This window comes from Megalobrama amblycephala, linkage group LG7, assembly GCF_018812025.1.
Source record: "Megalobrama amblycephala isolate DHTTF-2021 linkage group LG7, ASM1881202v1, whole genome shotgun sequence".
NCBI classification, from domain to species: domain Eukaryota; kingdom Metazoa; phylum Chordata; class Actinopteri; order Cypriniformes; family Xenocyprididae; genus Megalobrama; species Megalobrama amblycephala.
Window position 1 is genome coordinate 12,499,013 of NC_063050.1, and position 15,776 is coordinate 12,514,788.

Here is a 15,776-nt window from a genome sequence, read left to right on the forward strand (position 1 = left end):
GGTTAATGTGTGAATTATTGTTCATAGATGTAACATAAAAATTTTTTTTTTTAAAGGGGTCATGATGATCTTTTGGCATATAAGTGGTCTTTGTATCAGTATTACATCCTGCAAGTTCCATGACTTAAAACATCCTTATCATCAATAAAAACAATACATAATCAAGCTGTAGAAAAGCTTCGGTTTGGAACAGAGGTGTCACGTGACATCACAGGGGCACAATCATACTGAGAACAATACTACCATAATGAGCGTTAATATATTTATAGGTGCTCAATAGATATATTTCTCATGTCTGTGAGGCAAGTATACTATTCGGTTCATTTTTGTGACACACTCCAGTTCAGGGAGACTGAGATGTCAGAAAGCACATCCTGTTTTATTTTCTATATTTTGTAAAAGTATGTTTTCTTGTTGTTGTTTGTTTACACAAATAAAAGTAGACCCTTTACAGTTACTTTTAATTTTTTTCTTGATTTATACTTCTGCGTCGAGTGTACGCCGTAGCTATGGTGTAGGCTGAGTGTAGCACGCATAGCCTACGAGTAGCCTGACGTGCACCTCTTCAAAAATGTAACAACGTGTCAATTCTACACGGACTGCAAGCGCTGTGATTGGTCTGCTAGGACCCCTTCCTCCTGTCAAAAAAACTGGCACTTAGCAAGTGGAAAAAGAGTGAGCATTTTTCCATAGAAATTAAAAAAATGCTCTGTTTCAGGGGACAGAAAACAGACGCATATCCTACAGCTCAGAGGCTCTGGCATAGTTCAAACAACATTAAATTTGGCAAGTTGAACATACTTAATATTCTACGTAAATACAACTTAACTTAAGTCAGAGCAAAAAAAGATAACTCAAAAAGTTGAGTTGAGTGAATTAATTTTTATTATTATTTTTTTTTACTGTGATATATACAGACAAACCAAAATGTATTCAGATATATTTTATTCACTAATACAGTTTATTCACTATAGTTTAAAAAAAGATAATAAAATATGACAAGATCTCAGAGTTAAACTGTGTCAGAATATAAAATTTTAATTATGTCAGATAACACTTAAGCAAAACATGGCCAGGTCAAAGTGTCGGAATAATTTTTGCTTTCAAATTTTTATCAGTTTTACTGGTAGTCCATTGTATGAAGAATTTTTGGGTATAATATGTCACAGTTTACTTTATTTAACTATCCTCACTTACACAAATGAGTGTCCTGCACCCACTAGTAAAAATATATCAAAAAATGTCAGAATAATTTTTGGTTTGGCTGTATATATATACATGAGTGTGAGTTATTAATATCTTAATATTTATTGCACTTGGTTGTATTTATAGCATATACGTGTATATTAAATGAAATGATCACAGATTATTTAGACAATCATCTGGATAAACTAAGATTATATTACTGATATAACATCAAGCTAACACTTTCAGTTTCTCTTCCCACTCGAACAATGACTTTTAAACCGGCAGGAGGAAGAAGCGCAACGTTTTCTTGTCGCGTATGATCTGCGCGCGCTCTGGTCTAGCGCTCGTCCACAGTTGCCTTAGCTCGAGTACATAGACTGGATCAAATAAAATTATATTTTTGTCCCTTTTGAAACACCGTAAATTCAACTAGTTTAGCCTACGTAATCTCGAGACTCGGCGGCAGGCGTATTAAGTTATTCAATTAAATACTCCTCATTTGAAGGGGCCAATAATAATAATAGTAATTAAAAAAATCGTCACAGGAATTGTCGTTTAAATCTTTCTAATCAGCTAAGATGATGACCTTCTTTTTTAAAGCAAAGTGACGCGCGTGTTTCCCTGTATTGAGGAGAGCAGCTTCACGCGCAGCAAGAGACAGACCGAGCAAGGTAATACTTTCACACACTACTCACATATATAACTATGAAAGAAACAAAATACTAATATTGAAGTGAAATGTTTTTCTGTTAATTTGACATTACATCATTATGTTACTAGACACAACATGAAATGCTAACTTGCTTTTCCCACATTACACTTAGAGTCTTGTAAATGTTGTTGTTGTTGTTAATTCTTACTTTTTATTTAAAAATAAAACAACGTAAGCCTCTCTGTGCTAACTTTACAGTTCATGTTGACTCATTTTTTTCGTTATATACCAGCTGTCAGGGATTGTTCTCATATCTAACATTCTGGCAAAGTTCCCTCAAAGTTATGAACAAACATTCTTCAAATAACATTAATAGAATGTTTGTTCAATGTTAATGTTTAATAATGTTCTCAAAAGGTAAAGTTATTGAAAAATGTTATCTAACGCTGTAAGAAAATGTTCTTTTAAACATTAGAATGGCAACTAACAAACAAATGAATATGTTGTTTCCTCTTTTAAAATAACATCTTTGGAACGATGTTTTGTAGCCTGTCCCAAAGTTATTGTTCCTAACTTTTCTTTTTAATTTACATAAAGGTTATGCAAATGTTACGTAACACTTTCAAAACAATGTTCATGAACAATATCACCAGATATTGTTATTAGTATTTGATGAATGTTCTCGTAATATTGACAGAAAACATTCTTTGAACAACATTCCTCGAACATCCTTTAAATATTAAAGATCGTTAACTTTCTGTCTTAAAATACGGATTAAGGTTAGATGTTACACAACAAAATCCCCTGTGTTTCATGAACAGAGCTCAGTGTGAGCTTTAGTGACGACACCTGAAGTTAACAAAGAGAATCACTGAAGAGGAACAAATGTTTGAAGTCGCCATTGTGGTGATCGGTGTTTGCTGTAGTTGGGCTCTTGACTAGATCGATTGGTCAGTTTTTGTCTGGCTGCAGTATTAGTGTCTTTTATTGCATTAGGAGAGTTGGAGACAGAATAACATCATAATGTTGAATGTTAATTAATAAGTATTCTGATTCTCTGACCACAAGGGTTTATTGTTATTAATTGGTAAAATATTCTATTACTGACTTTGTGATACTGTTCTGAAAATCAGATTTTATTAAAAACGAAAAAATGTTTTAAACAGGAGGTTAATAAAACAGTGTGTTTTATACTCTCACAGACATGAACAATCAGCTTATGAAACACAACAATGGTGACATGATTGATGTCAGCATGCAAAACACAATCATGACTCCCAGCATGCAATGCGGCATGAATACGTCATGCAGCTGGATTCTTTTACTATTTATATAGGCAAGGCAAGGCAACTTTTTTTTTTTTTTCTTCTTAGATGTTTTGGACAATCTCACACAAACTCTTAATTTCCTCTTAATGTTCTAGAGCATTTTTGGGGCACCTGACTCGCCTATACTTTTCTAGCAGTCAGCATAAAATGCCATATTTCATTTTAAACATAATTTGGAGTTTCAATCCAGCTCATTTAAAGTCCCAATTTTATATTTCTTTTATCAGAGAATGGATGAATTATCCAAAATAAAGAAAAACAGCAGCATTTTTTTTTTTTTTCGAACTCAAACAGAACCTCCTGAAATTTGGATTTTTTTTCCTTTATAAGGTACACTTGGATGTTTTAGACTTCCAGATGAAATTTTGTCAACATGCAACAACCCCTAAACAAGTTATAGCCATTATTACAACATTATAGGCACTTTTCAGTGAAAAACTGGTGTTTTTTTTATGTACTGACAATGTAAATGTATTCAAAAGTTGAGGAAGTAAAGTAAATAGAAATTTTGTTATATGATAACAGAACACAGAAGCAAAAGCGAAACTAAACTCTTGGCTGCTCCACTTATCTCCATCGGAATCAATTCTACCAGGACATTGTGTAGCAACTCGTTTGAAAACATAAATTGTAATGCCTCATCTTATGTTTACCGTTGTTTTATACTTTTTTTTGGCTTGTGTTATGCCAAAGTTATGCTTTGTCAGAGAGTGCTCTCATGCAAACCTGTTATCTTGTGTGTGTTATGTTATGTTATGTTGTTTTTTTGTTTGTGCTGTCTTGATTTTTAAGGGTTAAACAGTCACTTGATTGTCATTAATGCGTCAATGCAAGAGCTCAACTAAAGCAAACACTGGTCACCATAATTTTGACGTCAAACAAAACAATCCATCATCAACATCTAAACCTCTGTGTTCCTCTTTTCTTTAGTGATTCTGCTTGTTAACAGCTGGTGTTCAAATGTTTGAAAGAAAGTTTCATGAACATGATGTTCTAATAACGTTAAGGAAACTGGACATGTATATGTTATTTGTATGTTCTTCTTATAATGTTGAGTTATTTGTAAAAATTAAGTTGAAATAATGTTTCAGGAACGTCATACTAACCTTAAAATCTTTCCTCTTACATCAAGAAAACTGTACATTTTATCATTTCCATAACCAAGTACTCTTTTGTCATTTTGTATACTCATGAAATTAATCATTGCAGAGAACAACATATTCAGTCTTTATCTGTTATTTTTATCTATGCAGATATACTGTGATCACTGAGACTGCAAGATGAGAAGAGGAGAGATTAATTGACCTAGTCAATTAATTGAAAAAAAAATAAAATAAAAAATGGCATCAGCACAACACGGTCAGTAAATGCATGTAAAATAGAAAATGTAGAACAGGGTTTTCCCAACCACGTTCCTGGAGCCCCCCACGACACACACATTTCAGGTCGTTGAGCCTGTACCAATGAGCTGATGACTTGAATCAGGTGTGTTTTATTAGGCAGACATGCAAAACATGCAGTGTTAAGGGAGAAAGGAGACATACAAATGTGCAGTGGTTGGGATCCCCTGATGTAGAATACAGACATAATTCAGATGTCAAATTAACTTACTCCCTTAGCATACCCATTAAAAAATTGCAGCAGTGTTCATAATTTGTTGACAATTCATTGTCTTGGAAAAGCATTCATGCATTTTTTTCAGGGGCAAATCATCCTTTCCAGTAAATAAATAAATAAATAAATTTAAAAACTAGTTTGGAGAGTAGTTCAAGACAAAGTTCAGCACAACCGATAGCATTTGTGGCATATTGTTGTATAAAACGTACACTTGTCTCTTCTTTTTAAAAACATAGCAACAATAGAATCAAATGGTGAAAATACTTGTTTTAATAGTATATAGCCACAAGATCCAAACAATATATTCTTAAAACAGAATTCAGAATTCATTGAATTCAGGTGTTCCAATCGCTTTCATGCCCACAGGTGTATAAATCAAGCACTAGGCATGCAGACTGCTTCTATAAACATTTGTGAAAGAATGGGTTGCTCTCAGGAGCTCAGTGAATTCAAGCGTGGTACCGTGATAGGTTGCCACCTTTGCAATAAGTCCTTTTGTGAAGTTTCCTCACTAGTAAATATTCCACGGTCAACTGTTAGTGGTATCATTACAAAGTGTAAGCAATTGGGAGCAACATCAACTCAGCCACAAAGTGGTAGGCCACGTAAAATCACAGAGCGGGGTCAGCGCATGCTGAGATGCGCAGAAGTCACCAACTTTCTGCAGTCAATAGCTACAGACCTCCAAACTTCGTGTGTCCTTCAGTTTAGCTCAAGAACAGTGCGTAGAGAGCTTCATGGAATGGGTTTCCATGGCCGAGCAGCTGCATCCAAGCCTTATATCACCAAGTGCAATGCAAAGCGTCGGATGCAGTGGTGTAAAGAACACCGCCACTGGACTCTAGAGCAGTGGAGACGTGTTCTCTGGAGTGACCAATCACACTTCTCTGTCTGGCAATCTGATGGACGAGTCTGGGTTTGGCGGTTTCCAGGAGAACTGTACTTGCCTGACTGCATTGTGTCAAGTGTAAAGTTTGGTGGAGGGGGATTATGGTGTGGGGTTGTTTTTTTAGGGGTTGGCCCCTTTAGTTCCAGTGAAAGGAACTCTTAATGCTTCAGCATACCAAGACATTTTGGACAATTTCATGCTCCCAACTTTGTGGGAACAGTTTGGGGATGGCCCCTTCCTGTTCCAACATGACTGCGCACCAGTGCACAAAGCAAGGTCCATAAAGACATGGATGAGCGAGTTTGGTGTGGAGGAACTTGACTGGCCTGCACAGAGTCCTGACTTCAACCCGGTAGAACAGCTTTGGGATGAATTAGAGCGGAGACTGTGAGCCAGGCCTTCTCGCCAACATCACTGCCTGACCTTACAAATGTGCTTCTAGAAGAATGGTCAAAAATTCCCATAAACACACTCCTAAACCTTGTGGAAAGCCTTCCCAGAAGAGTTGAAGCTGTTATAGCTGCAAAGGGTGGGCCAACTCCATATTAAACCCTACGGATTAAGAATGGGATGTCATTTAAGTTCATGTGCACGTAAAGGCAGGCATCCCAAAAATGTTGGCAGTATAGTGTATTGAGCTTCAAAGGTTTTGCATTCCATTTGACTTTGTAGATAGAAGGAAATGTAATTTGTATATTAGAATGTTCTTGATCACTCAAGCGTCGCTTTAAAGTAGGGCTGGGACAATACATCGATGCATCACAAATTGAGAAATGATTCTGGATCGATTCTGATATTTTCTGTATGTATTGCAATTTTCTTTCAAATCGATTCTGAGTTTAGTTTTCAACAGCAGATGGCACTGTGTGCTTTAGAAACAACCGTACTCTGCTCTCTTCCAATTCCTTACAAACACCACTTAAACCTTCTAGAAAATAATCATTCATAAAGTTTGAAAAGGTTGAAGTGAATTACAAGAGTGTTTACAGTGGGATGTTTACATCAATCTTGCGTCATAAAAGCATTCTGAGGTTCAAATACATTCTCAGACTCAGCCGAACGCACAAGTGCTCTTCTTCATGAGCATTTGAGTGTGCGGTTAAAAATAGCCTAAAGTGCCATCTGCTGTTAAAAACTAACCTTAGAATCGATTTGCAATGAATTTGGAAAATATCAGAAATGATCCACAGATTGTAATGCATTGATATATTGTCCCAGCCCTACTTCAAAGCATAATCAGCTGTGCTTGAGGAATCTTTTATTTTATTTATGTTATTTAAAAAAAATAAAAAAATAAATAAAAAATATTAATAAAGCATGATGTCCTGTTGAAATATGTGAGATGTAACATTTATTTAAACTGCTAAAGTAAAGAATACATTTTAAAATTATAAATGGGGACATTTATTTCAATGGCAGGGAAAGAGTTAACTTAAATTGAACACAGAATATTCCTTTTGGTGTTTAAAGCTGTATATGTGTGATTTACCTTGGTGAGTGGGTGTGAAATACTGTGAAAAGGGCGGACTGTTTTATGGCAGCAACAAATGCAATAATTCATGGTTTGGAATTAACTTAAAAAGTTTTAAAAATTAAATGTGAAAAACCCTGAATAAAATCTACAATCAGTCACATGAAAAGCTGCAGCTAATAAAGGTGCTAATGCCTGTTTCACAGAGCCTGATGAAGCACCTGATTCAGAAGATCTAAGGATTGTGCTGTTGGGAGTCTCTGGAGCTGGGAAGAGTCCAACAGGAAATGCAATACTGGGTCGAGAGGTGTTTAAAGAGAGCAGAACCAGAGAGAGTGAGATACAGAGAGGAAGAGTAGAAGACAGAAACATCTCCATCATCGACACTCCAGGATTCTTCAACACTCACCTGACTGATGAAGAGATGAAGAAGCAGATGATGAAGAGTCTGTACCTCTCTGATCCTGGTCCTCACGTGTTCCTGCTCGTCATCAACCTGGAGAACTTTGAGGAGGAGCAGAGGAACATTGTGCAGAAAATTCAGGAATACTTTGGAGAAGAATCTTTGCTCTTCACTATGGTGCTTTTTATCGGACGGGAAAAAATTTCCAAAAGAAAATGTACTCAAATTATTGAGAGTGAAGAAACACAGAAAATACTGAACAATTTTAAAGGAAGATTTCAAGTGATTAACAGCAAAAATGAGTGTGATCCCAACCAGATCACAAAGCTTCTGAAGAGTATTGATGAAATGGTGAAGAACAACGGAGGACAAAACTACAGCAATGAGATCTACCTGAAGAACCAGTTAAAACTCAGAGAGCAGAAGGAGAGCGTGAAATACAAAGAAAAGAGACAGAAACAGGAAGAAGAGATAATGAAACAAGAACAGATGTGGAAAAGACAAGAGAAGAGAGATGCATGGAAGCAGGGAGAAGAGAAAAATCAAGAGGAGGAAATAAAAACCAAACACAAAGAAGAGAAAATAAAAGACCATAATGAGAAGAAGAAAGAGGATGTGAAGGAGAGAGCACAATATCTGAAAGTGAAGGAAGATCTCAGGAAACAAATGGAAAGTCGCACAGAGAAAGAAAGACAAAGATGGGCACTCGAAAGAAGAATGACACCAAGACATTCAAGGCTAGGTAATTATTGCACCATTTTTGGTTTTATTCCTAATATTTTCATGTTTTAAAAAATATATGCCATCATGTCATTTTATCAATGTAATGTATGTTTGTTCAATAATATATATATATATATTTTTATTATTTAGAATTTTGAGAGTATTTTATGATACTATGCAATATTTTACAATTTATATGAGCTATTTTTCCATTAAAATTAATATTAATGTATTTAATTATTTTTATAAGAATTGTTTTGGATCTTTTGGATTTTTTTGATTTATGATTTATTAATGTATTGATTTGTTTTAGAGATTAACCCCTTCATTGTTGTTTGTTTTGGCATCATGGTTGAATTTGAGTTGTAGTTTGTACCACCAAAAGATTATTTTCATGACATATTCAAGATTTGGTATTTTTTCGTATTTCCCATGAATTCCCTATGTCCGTTATTATTGACTATGAAGGAGCCAAGTGTGACTTTAGAGCCAAATGTGACTTTTTCTTTTTTTTGAATGTAAAATTCTTTGGTCAGTTCTGACCGAAGAGGCCCAGATATGTAGGTTAAATATAGTGTGTAAAACGAAATTAAATTTGAGGAAATTATTATTATTTTAAGCGTGTACAGCTGAAACGCTATTGTAATTGTTAGATTTTCCAAGGATCAGCATTCTCCCCTAAAAGTGATCGGGCAAACCAAACTGTAAGTCATAGAGACTTGAAACTTTGAGGGCTGGTAGTACTCACACCGTCTACAACGAGACCAAGGCTTGCCCCGATTGGCCTGATGGGGGCGCTTAGTACAAAATCGCTTATAACTCATAAACAGCTAGGTCAGGGGTAGGCAAGTTCGGTCCTAGAGAGTGTCCTGCTGAGTTTAGCTCCAACCTTAATCAAACACACCTGAACAAGCAAATCAAGCTCTTCAGGATTACTAAGGCTATAGGCAGCTGAAGGTTTTTTTCAAGGTTGGAGCTAAACTCTGCAGGACAGCGGCTCTCTAGGACCATACTTGCCTACCCCTGAGCTAGGTGTAGGCTCAATTGTCTTATATAGATGGAAATCATTGGCTCAAAATGGATTTGATCATTGAAATTTTCAGGTGTTTTGGATTTTTTGAAAATCCTACTTTTACGAACTAATCCTAGGTTTTGGTCCAATCGGAACTAAACCACTGCAGATTCTCTGGAGTCAGATTGTCAATATATTTAAAAATAAAAAATGAAATTTCGATTCACGGTGTCTAAGGCTTGCCAAAATGTTAGAAGTGGGCAAAGCCACTTTTTCTAAAATGGTTATAACTCATGAATGGAATTGATATCACCATTATGGTGGTCAGTGTTCACTTAAGTTGAGCAGTTTTACTTGACTTTTTAGCATTAGTTTAACATATTACTTCATTAAGGCCCGGTTTCACAAACAGGGTTTAGCCTAAGCCCGGATTAGGCATTAGTTCAATTAGGATATTTAAGTAGCTTTTATAAACATACACTAGAAAATAACATCATTGGTGTGCATCTTGAGACAAAACCATGGCACTGACATATTTTAAGATATGTCAGTACAGGTTGCATTCAGTTAAAACAGCTCAAACATGCATTTTAGTCTAGGACTATCTTAAGCCTTGCCTGTCTTTTACAATTATACTAAAAGGCATTTTACTTGCTAAAATAGTATAAACTATCAATGAAAATGACAGAAGTCATGTAGTAGATTGTTTGCAAGGGGTTTTGGTCATTTAAAAGAAATGCTTTAGAAATTCACAAATAAAATATTTTGGCTTTATAGGATTAAATATGTTGAACTGTTGGAATGTGTAAACAAAAGCATTTATTCTCTCTCATTTCAGCAGATCTGAGGATTGTTGTCCTTGGTAAAATTGATGTGGGGAAGACTGCAACAGCAAACACCATCCTGGGTAGAGATGCATTTAGAGCAGGGGCTCAGTCTGGTACATTAACCTGTGAGAAACAAAAAGCGGTGGTGTCTGGAAGAACCATCTCAATCACTGATACTACAGGAATGTTAGATTTCCACTTTCAGCATAAACTTAAACGTGATATTGAGGAATGTTTAGAAATGTCTGCTCCTGGTCCTCATGTGTTTCTGCTGGTCATCAGACTGAATGGGAGATACACAGAGGAGGAGAAAAACACTGTGAAATGGATTCAGGAGAACTTTGGAGAAGAAGCTGTACGTCACACTTTTATTCTGTTCACTCATGTGGATTTGCTGATGGATGAATCACTGGATCAGTATATTAGGAAAAGCCCTGATCTACAGTCACTGATTGACAGCTGTGGTAGAAGATTTCACTCATTCAACAATCAAGACAGACACAATCAAAATCAGGTCATGGAACTGCTGGAGAAGATTGATCAACTGATTAAAAACAATGGAGGAGAACATTACGCTAATGAAATGAGTCAAAGGGCTCAGAAACAAGATGAGAAGAGACAAAACAATAGTGAAGAGGCCACAGAGAGGCAGCGGAGGTTACAAGGACTACGTAGACAAAGAGATCTCTTGGGTCTCATGATGGGTCTTGAGTTAAGTAAAATGGCTCTGAGATCATCACTAGAAACAGCAATGATGCACAGAAATCTTTCAAGACAAGGTAATTCTTAAACAACTTGTGTTTTGATTCTTAACTTTGTGCAAGTTTTTAAAAATCAACACTTATTTGTAGAGAGAACTATTAGAAGTATCTACACCGTGCTCCACATTATTATGCAAGTGACATATCAGTAAGATTTCAGTAGAATAAACATTCAGATTTTAGTTTTTCTAAGAAAATGTTTGTTTGTTTATTTATCCATGTCTTTTTAGATAACTGGTGTCAATCTCAAAATAATTTGCCAGGTCTATGGAAACCCTACTTAGAGGTTGTTCCACATTATTAAGCAAGTCAGAGGATGCAATATGAGGAGGAAGAAAGATCTTTCTGAAGATGAAAAGCATGAAATGGTGCAATGTTGTGCAAAAGGCATGAAAACAACTAATATTGTGTGAAACTGAATGGAGATTATCAAATTATCATAAGATTTGTGAGTGATTTAGAGCACAGCAGAACTCAGTCAGATAAAGGCTTATTGAGGAAAGTTCCTGTCAAAAAAATTAATTGCATTAAAAGGGCAGCTATAAAAAAGCCAGTGTTGAGCAGCAAACAGGTATTTGAAGCTGCTGGTGCCTCTGGAGTCTCAAGAAGCTCTGCATGCAGGCTGGCACTTTATCTGACCGAGTTCTGCTGTGCTCTAAATCACTCACAAATCTCATGATAATTTGATAATCTCCATTCAGTTTTCACACAATATTAGTTGTTTTCATGCCTTTTGCACAACATTGCATATTGCATATATATCCTCCCCATATTGCATGAGAACTGCATGAGAACTGTGACTTGCTTAATAATGTGGAAAAAAACTCTAAGTAGGGTTTCCATTTACCTGGCCAATTATTTTGTCTGAGATTGATACCAGTTATCTAAAAAGACATGGATAAATAAACAAACAAACATTTTCTTAGAAAAACTAAAATCTGAATGTTTATTCTACTGAAATCTTACTGATATGTCACTTGCATAATAATTTGAAACGCAGTGTTGTAATGTAAAATGATCCTGGAATGAATAGTGCTGTTAATAATCACAGTCATAAAGACAGTAGTCCATGGAAGTTGCTCCTAGGAAAAAAAGAAAAGAAACAAAAACTGTTTGCACATTTTTGTTGCTTATACTTATATTTTAAGGCCAAATGTGATGATAAAGATTGCTAACATGGTTTTACATTTAGGGGCAGTTGTGTTGGAAAGGATTTGAGTCCCAGTCCTAAACGGCTGTAGTTTGTGTTTTGAGGAGCTGCGACCATCCTGAGCCGAGATATAAGATATTGGGCCCTATTTTAACTATCTAAGCCCATGGTCTAAAGCGCACTAAAGCGCCTAAAGTTAAATGATGGGGAAAATGGTTGGCGTGCCCGGTGCATGGTCTAAAAGGGTAGTCCCTATTCTCTTAATGAGTAATGGGTGTGTTTTGGGTGTAATGTGCAATAAACCAATCAGAGTCTCATCTCCTATTTCCTTTAAAAGCCAGTTGCTATTTACATGGCGGAATTTGCAAGTGGAAAAACTGAAGGCTTCTTTAGCGAGGAAACGGATCTGCTCTCATGTGAGGTTAAAGCGCGCGGCCATCTACGGGACAAGCCAGATTCCACTAAAGCATTTTTATCTTCATGCACTCAATAATAATCTTTTATATTTTAATCCTTTTATTTTTAATATCTGGCATGTTTGTGTGCTGCTGCGCGCCCCTGTGTGTGTAATAAGCAGAGTGTACGGGCATATAGGTGCATATTACCAACACGCTCTTTCAATAACAAAAAAATAGCAACACGCCAACAATGCGCCTGAACACACCTTGTACCCCTCTTTTCTCATTTATATCCCTTTCACTCTAACAGATCTGAGGTTTGTGCTGCTGGGTTTACTGGGATCAGGAAAGAGTTCAACAGGAAACACCATCCTGAACAGAGATGCATTCAGAGCTGGTTTAATGACAACCACCAGGAGCTCTGAGAAACAAGAAGCAGTAGTGTTTGGAAGAACCATCTCAATAATAGACACTCCAGGACTGTTATTGTCCTTCTTGCTCATGAATATTCAGGATCATGATCATTATAAGATTGAGAAAAGCTTAGAGTTGTCTGTTCCTGGCCCTCATGTGTTTCTGCTTGTGATCAACCTGTTGGGATTCACAGAGGAGGAGAAGAACACAGTGAAATGGTTTGAGGAAAACCTTGAAAAAGATGCTTTAAATCGCACAATCATTCTTTTCACTCATGGTGATTTGTTGAATTTCCTAATAGATGAACCTTTGATTGAGTATATTGAAAAAAAACACAATGACCTAAAGTCACTGATTGACAGCTGTGGTGGAAGATATCACTCATTTGACAATGATGAAATGCAGAACCGCTTTCAGGTCATAGAACTGATGATGAAGATTGATGAAATGATGGAGAAAAATGGAGGAGGACACTACACCAAACGCAACATCTTTAAAAGAAAACAAGATGATTCGGGTTGTGAAATACAATAAAATGTCTGTAGGTGGGGGGGGTCTATTACCTTTCACACCAAGAATGATAACTATAACAATAAATATAAAGGTTTAAAAATTCACACCGCAGATACACAGAAGAAAAATATCATTGGAATCACTTTCAGAGCAATTTATTAAGTCATGAGGCTAAATATATCAGACAGCCATCTAGTCTTGTCATCTTCATCGATTATTGCAACACTTTGGCCAAGTAATAGAACTAGTATTAGATTTGTTTTCAAAAGCATATAAATTTTAGTCCTGCAAGAAAATGTATGTTAGTTATGGTTAATTAAAAATTTCCTTCACAACCTATTGTAACACCCGCATCCAGATGACAGATTTTAGTGGTAAAGGCCCATTGACGCAGAGAATGATAACTATAATCTTAACTGTATTAGCATCCACATCAATGATGATAACATTATATTTATTTTAATGTCCTTTTCTGTGAATGTTACTGCAGTGTGCACTGTCAAATGGATTATTTATTGTTTAAAGGGTTAGTTCACCCAAAAAAATTGAATTTCTGCCATTAATTACTCACCCTCATGTTGTTCCACACCCTTAAGACCTTTGTTCATCTTAACACCAATTAAGATATTTTTGATGAAATCCGAGAGGTATATGACTTGTCCATAGACAGCAATATAATCAACACTTTCTAAGTCCATAAAGGTACTAAAGACATTGTTAAAACAGTCGATAAGCCTGTCACGATAACTACTTTTCGTTGTGTGATATATTGTCCCAGAAATAATTGCAATAAATGGTATCATTGTAATTTTAAGACCATTTTATGACACTGAATACATAAACATAATATAATGGCATAACAAAGCAAGTAGGCCTACATACTTTCAAATGACAATAACTTTTTTAATTTTTTAGACCATAGAAATTAAATATCCTAAATAAATAAACTTGAATAAAAAGTAAAAGTAAACTTTTTTTTTTTTTTTTTTTTTTTTTTAAGTGCAAAGTAGAAAAAAACACACTTGAAAATTACTGATTTTTCCCTGTCCGTCTTTTCTCTGTAAAGTAAGGGTGCACACTATTTCTGAAAAAACAAACCTTACTTAGCAGTCAGATGTCCATATGAACAAAGGCACAGATGCCTCAACAGGCCATATCTGCTGTTAAAACTGCTGTTTTAGTGGCACCATTTTGCTCTGTGACATTTATATTTGAACCGGAACATTGGATTGCAGCTTTGACATAATGGGCGATATATTGCATCACCAAAAATTATTGAGGTCATGTACATATATTGTGCAATATGTTGATATATGGACTATTGCGACGGGCATAACAGTCAACATGACTGCAGTGGTTCAAACTTAATGTTATGAAGCGACGAGAATACTTTTTGTGTGCAAAAACAAATAAGAAATTAATGACTTATTCGACAATCTCAACAAGCTAAGGTAGTCAGAAATTAGCTTTTGCCCAGTAACAGAGGTTGGCTGGATTGCATATATGAAGAGCCAATCATATTAGAACGTTTTGCATGTTTGTTCCTGAGTGATTGATTACAAAGTAAGCCCTTTAATTTGTATCTTTGCAGCTCATTTTATACTAATCTTGTTTATGCTATTGAATTCTTGTGGTACTGATTGCTATTTGTAACAGATTCATATACAGATTTTCTACTTGTTATGCCCCATAAATGTGACTTGTACTTCACGTTGTACTGTTTGAAATACAGTTTATGAACCTACTTATTTGTTCCTTATTGATTTTTAATTTTAGACCTATCAGCATGCAAACAGAATAACCTGAATAAAACTTTGAACGGCGACATCAAACTTGCCTTTGTTTCTCTTCTCTAACTGCACTCTTAGAAGAAAAGGTTCTATATAGAACCAAAAAAGGTTCTATTAGGCGCTACATATATGGAACCCCTAAACGATTCTATATAGAACCCCAAAGAACCTTTTTTTCTAAGAGTGTGGAAACACAACCAGCAGCAGTTTTTTTTTTTTTTTTTTGTCAAAACACCTGACACAGCAAGTTTCATTCACATTTGATATTTTCAATTTAAATAAGGCCAGCAAACACTCTAAATACACTAGTTCATTATTGACTCTTTTAGCATATCTTTTGTGAGGTGGTAATAGCAGTTTGGGAGGAGCAGAAAGTGTCATGATGAGTAATGAGTCAAGAATGAGTGCACAAACACAAACACATTCCAGCTTGAAACTGGAGCACCTGCAACAACGTATTTCAGGTTTGTCAGAAGTGCGTATTGAAATTCGAGTCATATTTGTTTCCGTGAGACTGTTTTAAGAATGAATGATGTCAAATGAAAGGGTGAGTCACCCTTAATGACACTCATGAGAACCAGATCTGTCAGAGAACAACAAAACACTGCACCCAAAATAAATATTACATTCTTTCAAGGTA

The 15,776-nt window shown here is 35.7% G+C and overlaps 2 protein-coding genes across 5 annotated transcripts in view; both read left to right on the plus strand.

Moving 5' to 3' along the window:
• Positions 1-15,776, plus strand: part of LOC125271685 (B-cell receptor CD22-like) — a 43,723-nt gene that overhangs the window by 11,815 nt on the left and 16,132 nt on the right. The gene's annotated exons all lie outside the window — the stretch shown is intronic.
• Positions 1,277-15,775, plus strand: LOC125271683 (GTPase IMAP family member 8-like). 2 transcript variants are annotated; one of them, XM_048195829.1, is made up of 5 exons: positions 1,277-1,859; positions 4,422-4,527; positions 7,352-8,290; positions 10,125-10,889; positions 12,730-15,775. In XM_048195829.1, the coding sequence occupies exons 2-5, from the start codon at positions 4,509-4,511 to the stop codon at positions 13,365-13,367; spliced, it is 2,361 nt and encodes a 786-aa protein (XP_048051786.1). In that variant the 5' UTR covers positions 1,277-1,859; positions 4,422-4,508; the 3' UTR covers positions 13,368-15,775. The 2 variants fall into 2 exon arrangements, with proteins under 2 accessions (XP_048051786.1, XP_048051785.1); XM_048195828.1 differs by having other exon boundaries at positions 1,278-1,859; positions 10,122-10,889; positions 12,730-15,345.

Coding starts and splice junctions, on each gene's coding strand:
- LOC125271683 (XM_048195828.1), top strand. Junction 8,291..10,121: donor ACCAAGACATTCAAGGCTAG/GTAATTATTGCA, acceptor CTCTCATTTCAG/CAGATCTGAGGATTGTTGTC. Junction 10,890..12,729: donor CAGAAATCTTTCAAGACAAG/GTAATTCTTAAA, acceptor TCACTCTAACAG/ATCTGAGGTTTGTGCTGCTG.